The 13,175-nt window shown below is 38.9% G+C and overlaps 2 protein-coding genes across 2 annotated transcripts; both read right to left on the minus strand.

Moving 5' to 3' along the window:
* Positions 1-137: 137 nt before the first annotated feature.
* On the minus strand, positions 138-5,149 carry mylpfa (myosin light chain, phosphorylatable, fast skeletal muscle a). The gene is made up of 7 exons (XM_038705975.1): positions 4,995-5,149; positions 4,123-4,221; positions 2,810-2,885; positions 2,598-2,702; positions 1,884-1,962; positions 1,637-1,685; positions 138-1,017 (listed from the first exon to the last, which is right to left on the minus strand). Exons 1-7 carry the CDS (start codon positions 4,995-4,997, stop codon positions 916-918), a joined length of 513 nt encoding a protein of 170 aa, XP_038561903.1. The 5' UTR covers positions 4,998-5,149; the 3' UTR covers positions 138-915.
* A 4,642-nt stretch (positions 5,150-9,791) lies between these two features.
* zgc:153733 (uncharacterized protein LOC556313 homolog) lies at positions 9,792-12,880 on the minus strand. The gene is made up of 4 exons (XM_038705986.1): positions 12,582-12,880; positions 12,029-12,117; positions 11,637-11,940; positions 9,792-10,944 (listed from the first exon to the last, which is right to left on the minus strand). The coding sequence occupies exons 2-4, from the start codon at positions 12,107-12,109 to the stop codon at positions 10,547-10,549; spliced, it is 783 nt and encodes a 260-aa protein (XP_038561914.1). The 5' UTR covers positions 12,110-12,117; positions 12,582-12,880; the 3' UTR covers positions 9,792-10,546.
* Between the last annotated feature and the right edge of the window lie 295 nt (positions 12,881-13,175).

Here is a 13,175-nt window from a genome sequence, read left to right on the forward strand (position 1 = left end):
TGTATACTTTGTACATGGAGATGTGAAGAAGCTCCACAAGATGTCACTAGATGTGTAGTCATGAGGGATTTTGCTATTTATTTCACCAGACCTCCCTCAAACCCTGTCCCACAGAGCCACTGAACAAGACACTATTATACAAAAGGAAAGAGATTTTATTCACAGTTTGTCCCTTTTATTCATTACAGAGGAAAGGCGAGGAAGAGCTCAGTCACTGAAGTTGAGACAGCTTATGGAAAAAAAGATGATTTAATGGATGCAGGAAGGAGTGGAGGGAAAGAATCGAAGACTTGAATGTTTTCTTTCGGCCCTTTCTCTCCTCTCCTTCAGCCATTTTTTTTTTTTTTTAGACTTTTCAAGGAAAATAGTTGTCATCGCTTTAAGGAGGCAACTTTTCCCCTTCTCTAGCCTGCAAATGCTCTCCCTCCTCTCACCTCTTCCACCCAAGAGGACGTCTTCAAAATTTGGAATGATGTCCTCGTGTTTTGTGTGCACTCCCTGTAGTAAACCCGTCTTCTCCTCGCACGTACTGAGGGAAGCAGAAGGACACATTGCATTTCCACAAACACCTCAGAGGCTGAAGTGTCAGGGCAGACAGAGACAGAGGTGAGAGGACAGAAGGTGGTTGCAAGGAAAGAAAAGGTTTTTGAGAAAAGCTTTTGGATGGAAATGATGTTGCAGGATCTTATTTAAGGATTTTATTGAAAATCAATCCTATTCCCCATAAGCAAACATAGACATCCCATGGGCATCCTCATGTGTCAGTGTGACAAGTCTTTGGTTTGAACGTGAGCAGCTGAGCACATGGGTTTACACAAAAGGTGAGTGGGGATGGGGGGAAGAAGAGGAAAGAAAATGCAGGGAAGACAGAATAGCAAAGGGATTGTTGTATTTTTTTGTCTTCTAGCTTTCTCTTTACTCCTCCTTCTCCTCTCCGTGTGTGATGACATAGCAGATGTTCTTGTAGTCTACATTGCCGGCAACATCTGGGGGGAAGGCGGCCCACATGTTCTTAATCTGAGGGAGAAAATGAGGATTGGAAGAATAAACAATTACCTTTAAAGACACCATACTTAACAAAATAATTAAGATTTTAACTCAGGTTAAAATCTATGGCTTTGCCAACTAATACTCTTGTTTAAATGATACACTTTAAAAAGTCCTAAAAGGAACCTTTCAGTCTTACAATGAATGGTGTAATTAAACAAAATTACATTTTCCCTATGGATTTAGGGGGAGAACCTCACAGATGTGATAAATCACCTTATTTGCAAACAATGATGTCACTATCATATTTGGATCTGGATAGATTTAAGGACAGTATAGACATAAAGGCAGGTGACCAAGGAATGTATTCCCCACTTGAATTCTCTGCTTTCATCATGTTTGGTTTTCCCTGTATTTTGGATTTTGAATCTGTAACAAGTGAAAAGTGAAAACAACTAAGAGAAACTGAGTTGCACAGACTAAGAATTCTATATTTCTACTATTGTTAAATAAACTCATAAAAGCAAATCTATGTGTTGCTGGTGGATGATTGTCTCCCGCACTGATTACTTGTGCTTCAGGATATGTTGAGTAATAGTGGGCAACGAGCCAGTGTGCCAAAAACATTAGTATTTGTAGGTGATTTTACCTCCTCCGGGGTAAACCTGTCGCACTGAGTGGTCAGGAGCTCCTGAAGGCTAGAATGGGAAAACATTTTGGGGGTTAAAATTTTATTTTAACCTTTTTGTACTCGTGTGGTGAACATTGTTTTTTTGTATTATTCTTTACACTTGTTAAAGCACTTTGTAACTTGTTTTTGAAAAGTGCTCTACAAATAAGGATTATTATTATTATTATTATTATTATTATTAAAATCATTTTTTAAAAGTGCTCACAATTCCTTCTTGATGGATCCAGTACCCTCGGGGTCCAGGACCTTAAAGGCGCTAAGAATAACGTCCTCGGGGTCAGCACCTGGCGAACACAGGAGGAAGAGGTCAGTTAACCTTTACAGCGTAAGAAGCATTCACAACTTAAACGTAAATGCAACGTAAAAGTAACAATACCACATAATAAAAATACTCCATTATGATATATATTATAAAAGTGAGTAAAAAGTATACATTAATAAAAGTAAGTGTAGACATATAAGCAACAATGTGTACTTAAAGTATGGAAAGTACTTATTACACAGAACAGCATTATCATTGATGTATTTATATGTAAGCAGTACGTAAATGTTGTAGTTGGTCAACATGGAGCTAAGTTTTATACACTGTAGGGGAATGCATGTATATAATAAACTCATCATATATTTTGCATATAAAATCTTGATCTGAAAAGTAACTATTACTGTAAATTGACACAGTGGAGCAAGTACAAATGTCCCCTCTGAAATGTAATGGAGTAGAGGTATGAAGTAACATAAAACTTACTTAAGTAAAGTACAAGTACCTTAAAATTGTACAACTTGAGTAGAAGTACTTAATTACTTCCCACCACTGCAACTGAATGCACTACTTCAGTATTGTACTAAAGTAGTGTAAATAGTGTAAATAGTGTAAAACACACAAAAATTTGGGAGTGACAGTTAAAAATTAGATGCCCACCCTTCAGCTTCTCTCCAAACATGGTGAGGAAGACGGTGAAGTTGATGGGGCCGCTGGCCTCCTTGATCATGGCCTCCAGCTCCTCATTCTTCACGTTCAGCTGGCCTGAATAGCCCAAAAATTTGCATTAGTACAAGAAAACATGAAACACATAGTAACACGTACTTTTCCACTGTAGATGTATCATTTATTTATTTATTGCCACCACTCACCCATTGAAGCCAGCACGTCCCTCAGGTCATCTTTGCTGATGATACCATCTCTGTTCTGGTCAATGATTGTGAAAGCCTAAACAGAAGAGATACAGATTAGGTTTATTTCCTGAAGGAAGCACTGAGGACAGATCGGGAGAGGGCACGCGAGTTGTGTGGATGGATGAGGGGTGAGGAGACCTCTTTACACTTTTAGAGACTCCTCAGTCAACAGTTAGTCCATTAAAGTAGCAGCTGGCGAGTATCTTTGACACAGTGCTGTACAAATGTTAGAGGATACTGTGCAAGAAAAAAGCTGCACACACATTGTCAGACCTAACTGTAGTGACTGTAGTGACAGTAGTGGGCGGGGGGATCCTTAAGATGGGGAGTCTTTTCTTACATGTTAATCTGGTAAAGTATCATTAGAGAACAGCTGCTGACCCTGTGCAATTCACGTCTATGAAACTTAAGATAACCCCTTGGACTTGAACTTAACAAACACATCCAACTGATATAAACCCCTACATGCCCCACCCCAACCCCCGGCTGCTATCTTTCAAACTGTGCAACGTGCTAAGATCATCCTAATCATCATGTCATACATTCCCTAAGTGGCACTCAAGCAGCCCCTGTATCATTTATCACAGGAGATATGTTTCTTCTATTCGCAGCACATCACACACACCATCATTATCCAATCTCTTGACAGCCCATCCTTATAAAATCCTATCTCCCTGACCTCACTGAACTCCTGCACACGCCTTTCACGCCTCATTTGTACACGTTTTTCTCCTTTTGCCTTTAGGTCTGTCTTTCTCTTCTCATCAAATAACTTTTAAAAGTCAACAGTTTGCAATTGAGCACACATAGCAATAAAAGTAAAGTTTTAAAAACATCAAATGTTATATTATCTGTTCTGCATTATAATAAGTGTGGCCTCGGTCTGAGATGTCTGAGTGACAGCTGGGGGTGGTCAAAGGTGAACAAAACGTCGAGAGCCTCAGATGGCGTCAGAAATTTCAGTGCTCCTCCTAGTGACATTCTCGCGCTTATTAAATTGTCAGGGGAGAAGAGGAGGGCACGCAAAATAGCAACTGACGTGAAAATGGATCTGAGAGCTGCTTAACCAAACTCTAATTTTGGTTACTGTCTACAAGAAATTGATTTGAAAATACACCAGCAGTAATTAAGAATCTGAAATTCTGTCTATCAACTAACCAGAGGCAACGCAGATGTCTAATGCTTCCTAGGCTGCCATTAATGATGTTAATAGTAGAATAAAGGAACTTCTGCAGGGGTGAAGGACAGCTGTGTGGCTGGACAAACCTCACCTCTTTGTACTCCTGAATCTGGCTCTGCTCAAACATAGAGAACACATTGGAGGAGCCGCCTTCTGCTGCTGCTGCCCTCCTCTTGGCCTTCTTTGGTGCCTGGTGGACAAACACATGAGTGAAATCTTAGAGTAAATCAATTAGCTTTTGGCAAAAACTCAAATTGATGCTACTGAGTGCTGTACAGGCAGTGGTTCCCAACAGGTTTGGCTTGTGGCGCCTTACAATTAACCAATGTGAACCTGCATATATTCAACAAAAACTGTAATTTCCCCCTGTGAACTTCTTTAATTTTCATTGTTTAATGGGGATAACTGTTAGAAGCCTTAAAGGGTAAAACTACAAAAACAAAGGTTAGAGAAAAGGTTGAAAAATGTATATATCTATCGTGTCCCATTGATCAGGTCACAACCCCTCAGATTTATCTGGTCTTGATCCAAAGGATGGGAACTACTGCTCTAGCAGATCATCAGAAGTTCAGGTGCAGTCCTCAGGTTAGTAAAGACATTTTTGATCTGACTACCAGTCCCTACCACTATCTGTGACATGCATTTGGCTTATGAGTTTTAAAAGAATCCTTTTCCTTAATTTGTCCCTGCAAATATTTGAGTTTGGCATGCAATGCCAGTGCAAGTGCATTATGAAGTGAAGTGCATCACCAAGAACACCTGCAATCATCCAAAAATCCACAAAGAAATGTCCAAAATCACTCGATCTACTGCAAGTGATGACAAATGTTCCCATCTTTTTGTTAATATTAGTTCAAGCTTCGACAAAACGTTCATCGAAAAGTTAATCCAGAGGGTTGTCTTGATTCCCCTGTAGTTATTTCCATCAGCAGAGTGCAGAGATGTGGGAACCCTGGTACTCACCATCTTGAGACGGTATGAGCGGAGGTTAGGATGATCAAGAGGGAGAAGACCTTGTGAAGCCGCGTTATACGTAGCTCCCCGGGGGCTTATATACCCCAACACTGGCCAATCTAACTTTAGCCACAGCCTCAAGTTTGGATGGGATAAAAAAGAGAGGGTGGGTGTTTTGGGGGGTTATGAAGGGGGGTGTGGTGGGGGGGCATGCTCAAGGATGAACTGATGGCAAAAGTGGAGGAGACAGAATGGCGGAACAGCGTATCGCCTTACTAGAGATCAGAAATAGACCCAGGAGTCTTGGAATTAAGTAAACCTGATAGCTGAGGGACCATGCTGCAGGTCTGCAGTCCCACGTGGACTAATAAGGACATTCGGGACATAGAAGTTCGTTGGACCACTGGACACTGTCTCTCCACCCTCCTTCTGTCCACCACCATCTGCCTGCAGAGAGGCACAGCGGCCACTTGCTGACTTTATTTTTGGTTTGTGATGTCCATTGCGATATTACAGACTGGCATACAAGCATTCTATACCCTCAGCAACTGATGCAGCTTTTACCCTGTATGTGCACGACTCATTTTAAGTTGCGACAAAGTACTGATGCTAATGTCAAATTTAGGATTTTCCCACAGACGTTATGATGGAGGGGGCTCGGTAGTAACACCAAATATGTATCATTGCATGAATAGCTGTCAGGTTCATTACCAAAATGAATCCAAATATCTTTATATATCGTTGGACCTTCGTGCTCACACAGTGTAGTACGTATTGCATACAATATATCTCTCCTGTATTCTGATGCATTCATGTAAATGTTTACTGGGCTTTACTTTATTAAGAACACATCTTCATTTATTTACTTGTTCTACTCTATCATGATGAATTGGGTGTATTGACCATACTATATATAGTTGTAAAAGAAAACTATACAACAATCTCACCTTTCAAGAATGTATTATTAGTAATGTATTATTATATATATATATTATATATATTAGTATTATTATTAATGTATTATTATTCATGGTCAGGGTCATAATCTTTGGCATTATTGTCATTAACATCATTATCTTTGATTGTGAAGCCCAAAACAATAAAATACATTAAAATCCAGGAAGAAACAAAAGCAAAAATAAATCCACTGATAAATAAAAAACTGAAAATAAATAAGTTAGTACAGTATTATCAGCAAAGGTACTTAAAGTATCAGAAATAAAAGCACTCTGCAGAAAAATTGCCCGGTGACCGGTGTAACTGCAGACTTTTCTCCAATTGTTGCTTTTTAGTGAATTATTGGATAATTTTACCTCTTTGGGTCTCAAAAATTATTTTAATTATTTTATTCTCATGTAGACACTGCTTTTTTTGTAAGGAGTCACAAGCCAAAGGTTTGGAAACCATTGTTTTAATCTTTAACAATGCTTTATAATGGGCTTAAAGCAAAATTTGTAAAGCAACTAAATCCGATAAATGTAGTGGAGTAAAGCAATACAATGTCTGCTTGAAATGTAGAGGCATAAAAGTAAAAAGAAGAATAAAACTGAAATAGGAGTACTCAAGTAAAATACTTAATTGCAGTATTTGAGTAAATGCATTAAATGCAATTACGTAATTGGAAAATTGTTTTTCACAGTTATATTTATTATGAGCAGAAGTCGCTCAAATGTCAAAGCATCTATTTTTGTCAGATAAAGATGTGGTTCATGTTTGAGGTTTCTTGTGTCTGTTTCCTGTTTTTTTAGTTTTGTTTTCTGGTCGACAAGATGAGGTTAGCTGTCAACATTAAATGAACAACAACATGCCAGCCAGGTGAAAGCACCGTTAACCTCTGGCTGCTGTCACACTTTCTCATTACTACAAAGGTGTGTGTTTGGTGATTGGCCTCAGACATGAACACTTTCCCACCTGTTTGGCCCCAGCCCCCCTCTCACGCCGTCCACCATCCCTCCCCCCTTAAATAGAAGGGGATTACTTGGCTGGGTGATGGCAGCAGACATTCCCAGAACAACATAAAAGGGACAGCTGAAGGCGACCAAAATAGCTAAATAAACTTGACAGTCTGCCAATGTGTTGGCCCCTCTGAGCAAAATGCTTTCCTTTATTAATTTTTTCATCTTTTATATCCAGATTTACCTCAGACATAATCTGTTTTCATTTCATCAACAACTTTGTTAATCTTGACTGTTGCAGAAAAGTATTTTTGTCCCCTCTCTCACCGCTCTCATTGTGACTGTTTGTGTTTCCACTGATGTCCTCAATGTGACACTCTGATGGTCGATGATGAGTCATGTCTCTGCTCTTTACTGGTTTCCACTCCTGCAATAATTTAGATTAGACAGACGTTTGTTTATGTTGGGCGTTCAGAACACCCGCAGCCTGACGCTAGCTTTCAGTCCTCCCCTTGTGTTCCTGTTGACCTTTGAACCCCGGTTGACTTGATTTTCACCACCTTGTTGCAGAAATGAAATATGACTGTTCTGACTGTGATTTCTACTTTTAAAAAGAAAGTGTAGGCGTAGACTGATAGGTCAACTGCGTGTCATCTGTAATTTTGCACTTTAGCATTACATTCTCTTTTGAATTCTCTACCTTGTTTTCTGTCTTGATTCGGACATAAATAGTAAGTATTAATCTGTTTCAATAAACTCTTAAATATTGTATTTATTACCCTTTTAGCAGTTTTGGTCAACTAATTTCATTTTATGAGTGACAGGTAAAGAATCAGCTGTGTCATCTCAAACTTTTCACAGATGTGTCAGCTGCTGACTTAACAACACACTTGTAATAAAACCCAAAATGGTCTCACTTCACAATGTGTTTACACCATGCAATCGTAAGGAAGTGTTTCCATACATGTGTACATTTCAGGGGGGCCGTTGCTGTAATGTGACACGTCTTGCCACGCTCCTCTGAAGCCATCTATCACTTTTTAGGTGATTGGTATGTCTATCTGTAGGGTCTGGAATGTAGAGAAGCTCCCAGCTTGTCATATGGAGGAAGGCGACCTGAAGGAAGTGATTTAGGAAACGTGAATGTTTGTAATATTCTGTTCTGGTGTGTTTGATTACCTTCCAGCCTCAGGTTGCCCTGTTTTGTTATTTGAGTCCATAAAGGATGGAGGTTTATTGATCACCATGCAGTAACTTTAAAGGGCATGTCAGATGTCAACTTTTGCTTTTTTCAGTCTGGTGGCTTTGAACTTGGAGGTAAGGCGTGGCAGTTAAATGAACAGTTCAGTTCATAGTAAAAATTATTACACTTACACATGACCACATTTTGTGCCTCTGGAGCAGTTACTTTGTCCAACTAACCCAGGTAAAATCAATGGTAATTACAGTCAGACATGTTGTGATAATCCACATAAATTAATGGATAACTCAATTTAAGGTACTTCATTTCCCAAAACATTTAACCTGTTAGTTTTAACACCAGTTGTATTACTTTTTGTCTCTCTTGCATACTTACATTAATCACTGATTTCTGACAAAAATCACACCTTTAAGATTACTCTCAAATCTGGTGGTTCTCTCAAGCCCAGAATCAGCACACTGTTCCTGCAGCGCCCTCTGTTGTTTACATCCTCCACTGACTGTCATAGAACATGGGTCAGACATTGCTCCTACAATGTAACCAAGTTTCAGGTGCCTACGCTCTGACACCAGCAGGCTCAGGATGAGCTTAATCCCTGAGGCTGTGACCCTCTTGAACTCTACACCTTCAATCTAATCGCACCTTTGCACTCATACTGAGCTGTTCACACTTTAACACACATGCTATTTTCACTATTCATATTTTTGCACAGATTGAACCCCTGCACTGTTAAATAGTATTACTGTATATATAACCTGCTGTGTATACATCGTCATACTTACCAAATGCATAGATGCTGTTCTACTGTACATACAACCTTACATTTGCACTGTCCATTATCTAACTCTGTCCACTTGTCCTCTATACATTTTTAATATATTCACATGTACTGTATCATATTTGGATAATGCACCTTTACTGTAAGATGTAGCAAAACTTAGGATGGAGTACTGACTTCATCCACAAAAACTATATTTCTGCACTTCTGGTTCCACCTCATTTCATTAGCTCTGTACCCGTACTCTGCACAGAGACAATAAAGTTGAATCTAATTTAAAATAGGTTTTCCTCACTCTGTGGCAATCATCCACACATCATTTTTATCTGCTCGCTTCAAGGACTTGACTGAACAAAATCCTACCTTTAACTGAGATAAATGTGGAAACAAAAGATCCCATTTCTTTATGACTATAAAATGGACAAATTCTCTCTCTCGCTTTAAGAATTTCCTTTGGGATAAAAAAAGTTCTGTCTTATCTTATGCTTCCTTGTATTTCTAGTGGAAAGTGGTTTTTATGATTTAAACCTTTATGAACTGTGCCAGAGACCAAAGTTGTCTTTGTATTTTTTGTGTCATTGTCAACAGTTAATATTAAAAACAAATGAATAATGGCAAAATTCACTTTAGCTGCTTCAGGCACACTAGAATAATACAGAGCCACTGTTAATATAATTAATAACATCTGTAATTTTACTGCTATAATGTGTCTAAAGTTCTGTTCTGAAAAAGTTTATTATGTACGGTAAAAAGGAAAATTATAGATGTCTTGTGCTTATGTCCATTTATTTCCCTGTGATTCTTCTTGTGTGAAGAATTGAGTGAAAACTTCACAATGTGCATGAAATAAAATTATATTTGTGTTTGTATTTTTTGTCAGAGTATATTACTTTATATCAGACATGTATAGCTGTATAACTGATTATGAGACATTTGAGACAACAGGTCAATTTTATTTTTCATGCAATGAAAAATGTATAATACTGTATCAGATTTCTTTTCCATGACATGGATAAAATTCTTAATTGCACTACATGTGAATAGTCAGTGCTCAGGGCATTGTTGTACATATGCAATTAGCAGCAGGAGTGCAGGTTCCAATTAGCAGTAAGAACATGAGAACAAACAAGGAAAAGGCCCTTTGACATGTCACAGTAGGAAACGAACAGGTGTAAATAATAAAATGAATCATGGCTGAATTCCATTTAGTTGCTTCAGTTTCGGGGCCCTGTTATTGTGCATGCTGGCTCACTGTTAAACTGTCATGGCAGTTAAATAGAACTGAGACATTGTTAAGGTTATTAGTAACAGTAGTCGAAATGATGTGAAAAGGGCCTATCATGTCCACATTGTTGTCCAAAAGGTGCAGATGTGCAAACACCTGCAGTATCTGCCCTATGTGACCCTTTGTGGGCAAGTTCCTTGCTTCCTCTTTGTTACATCTCGTAAACACTGTAAGGCTGGCTTGGCTCAGGAAAATCTGGAAAATTACTTTAAAACAAAATTAACATACAAATGTTCTAAACTCATCACATGAAATGGACATTGAGCACATTCATAGGTCTGGGCATCAAACTCTATGTTTGTAAATACAAAACTCCTAACACTTTCAGTGAAGTTCCTCTTTAACACACATGAACCACTCCATCTCACTTCCTCTTAAGTGGCTAAGTTGTAAGGTTTTTTTTCAGCCCAGGTCAATGAGATCCCCCTCAGTGTGTTCCTCTTCTGCTTGTCGGCTCCTCAGCCATTCCTCTCTTGCTTTCTTCACTTCTTGGCCATAATAATCATGAAGTTTGCTAAACTCCTCAAGTGTATCAAAACCCACCAAAGGCCATTCGCCGTACAAAGGTGCCGGTCCATTAAGTGGTGTGACATGAGCATTTCTCCTCAGCCACAGTTTAGGGGACTTCTTAGATACCACTTTAGAAGGTGCTTGTAAAACAGTGCTGGCACTGAAGCTTCTCCCCTCCCTGACCACTGCTGTTGGCCGCTGCACAGTGAAATGATTGAAGGTGGACTGTTTAGGGTCACTTACAGAGGAGCTGTGACTGGATTCACCAGAGGCTTGTTGCTTTTTTGCTTCTGCAGATAGAAAACAAGAAGTTAACAAAAACACAGGCTACTCATAATAACTAATAATAAATATTATTTACATAATAGTGCAAAAGAATGATTTGAGAAATATGTTAAATGAGAAGATCAATACCACATATCTGGGTACAAGCAGCCAGTTAGCTTAGCTTAGCACAAAGACTGGAAACAGTGGACATATAACAGTGGACAACATAATTACAGCTACCAGCACTAATGAAGATAACTAATTAACAGTTTATTCCTCAATTGTTTCATCTGTACACAAATAAAGTGTAAAAACAACAATTATAATACTGGTGGTTATGTGCGAGACTGCTTCTTGAATGGGAGCAGTAACTTCCTGAGCCTGACACTTGCTGTCAGTCCTCCCTTGTGCTGTGTCACTGTGCTGTGTTACACTTGCTATTTTGACTGCACAAGTGTGTCACAGTGACAGTTATGGCTAAATTAAGTGCACAATAAGTACCTGGATGGTGTACTGCTCAACTAATGCTATTTTCTACTTTCAAACAATGTTTATGAAGTAAAAAAATACAGAATGTATGATGCAGCCAATAAAAGTTGTCCATAAAAGACTACACTTCTTTAAAGGCCCCAAAAAACATAAACTTCAGTCTACAGAAAGGGCAGTAGCACCAATATAAAGAACAAGGCCACAACACTCATAACACATAACCAACCTTCATACTGCCTCCCCAAGTCTCTCACCAGCAGGGAGAGGTAACAGTGACTGGCTGAGAGCAAAGCTTTCACCCAGCTCTCTAGAGTCTGACTATCCCCTGCTGCAAATCTGTAGGTTTTGAGTCCAGGCCCTTCAAACACCAGGGAAAAGGCAAACTGTCCATCAGACTCCGAGTGCCGGACTGCACACCCCTCCAGCACGATGACACCCAGCAGGTGTCGGTCAGCTGGGCGCTCCTGGTAGAAAAGCATGTTTGCCTTCAGGACAAACCATCGCCGCTGGTAGGTGGCAGTTCGCTCTTTCTATGAAGAAAGATGTCAAAGTAAAGCAGGATTATCATATGGGAATCAGTTATTTTATGTTGTATGTGTTTTATATGTTAATCCAAACCTTTTTGTAGAGATATCCTTCTTTATCAACCGGAGAGGTGCATGATAGGTAATGGGTCAAAATCTTCTGATGGAGCTTCATCCCAACGCCTAAAGAAACGTGCTTTTACATTTAGAATTTGAAATACTAAAAAACTAATTCCAGAATCACAAAAACCATTAAAATGATTGTACTATAACTAGAAACCACAATAAGTTATTATTTTCTTGTAAGTTCAGTTAAATAGATAGATATTAAATATCCTCCAAGTATCGGCACACTGTAATATTAATGTAGTAAATATATGTGCTTAGTAAGAACCAGTTATGTACAATTAGGAAAGTACCGGTTTACACACATATGTACTGTATGTATACATATATACTGTATTCACGCCCATATACACACATACATGTATAACACAGAGATATAAACAGGTTAACATAAGTAGTATATACAGTAGGTAAAGTGAAACAGTGCAGTGCATGTAAGATTTTACATTTCATATCAACACCATTGTAAGCTTTAAAAGCAGCAGACATTGTCACCAACTGAATAGAAAATAGAAACTTACCACTGCCAGTGTTGAATCACAGGGTCACTTCACCCTTCCACACAGTATTTACATTTACAGATAGTTTCTTCTGGTCCTCAGAGTTCCAATTGTTCTCTATCGGTTTGACGCATCCAGAACCAGACAATGTTTGAATATATAGTTTCAGGTTACTACCATTGGTTCTCCCTTGGGTACGAGTGGTACGACGGGTGTTGAAATATAAATAACTCGACCCACTTCCTGGTAACAAAATCCTGACACGTTATATTCTCTCTCCTCTGCGCTTCAGTCGACCCTGAGCCGGCAGATCAGCCAAACTAAGCAGTTGAAACCAACCTCCTAGATGTGAACAGCTACCTGGAAGTGAGATGCTGGATACTGAAGTGCAGTTTGAGGCCTTAGCTCTCTTTCACTTCTGCATTTTGTGTTACTTTTTTAAAATTTCAAATTAATTTTAATCTCTGATGGTGAGAAAATCAAATGTCCCCTGGTAGATGATTGATTCTTTAGGGAGATACACAGCTTATTTTCAGACATAGTGAAATATCTGCTATAGTGTGTCAAATGATCTGCCTTTAAAGCAATGCCATGACCGAATCCATCTCTCTTTAT

The sequence above is a fragment of the Micropterus salmoides genome, unplaced genomic scaffold, assembly GCF_014851395.1.
Source record: "Micropterus salmoides isolate LMB-PRFRI ecotype aquatic unplaced genomic scaffold, ASM1485139v1 Ms_hic_scaffold_10, whole genome shotgun sequence".
NCBI lineage: Eukaryota > Metazoa > Chordata > Actinopteri > Centrarchiformes > Centrarchidae > Micropterus > Micropterus salmoides.

What these genes read in the sequence shown, in the direction of transcription:
- mylpfa (XM_038705975.1), bottom strand. An exon ending in GGACGTGCTGGCTTCAATGG is followed by an intron (nt 2,703 to 2,809) that starts GTGAGTGGTGGC and finishes TGGGCTATTCAG; the next exon opens with GCCAGCTGAACGTGAAGAAT. An exon ending in ACAGGTTTACCCCGGAGGAG is followed by an intron (nt 1,018 to 1,636) that starts GTAAAATCACCT and finishes TTTCTCCCTCAG; the next exon opens with ATTAAGAACATGTGGGCCGC.
- zgc:153733 (XM_038705986.1), bottom strand. Translation starts at nt 12,109, where the DNA reads ATGAAGCTCCATCAGAAGATTTTGACCCATTACCTATCATGCACCTCT. An exon ending in AAGGATATCTCTACAAAAAG is followed by an intron (nt 11,941 to 12,028) that starts GTTTGGATTAAC and finishes CTTTCTTCATAG; the next exon opens with AAAGAGCGAACTGCCACCTA. An exon ending in CTTGGGGAGGCAGTATGAAG is followed by an intron (nt 10,945 to 11,636) that starts GTTGGTTATGTG and finishes TTCTATCTGCAG; the next exon opens with AAGCAAAAAAGCAACAAGCC.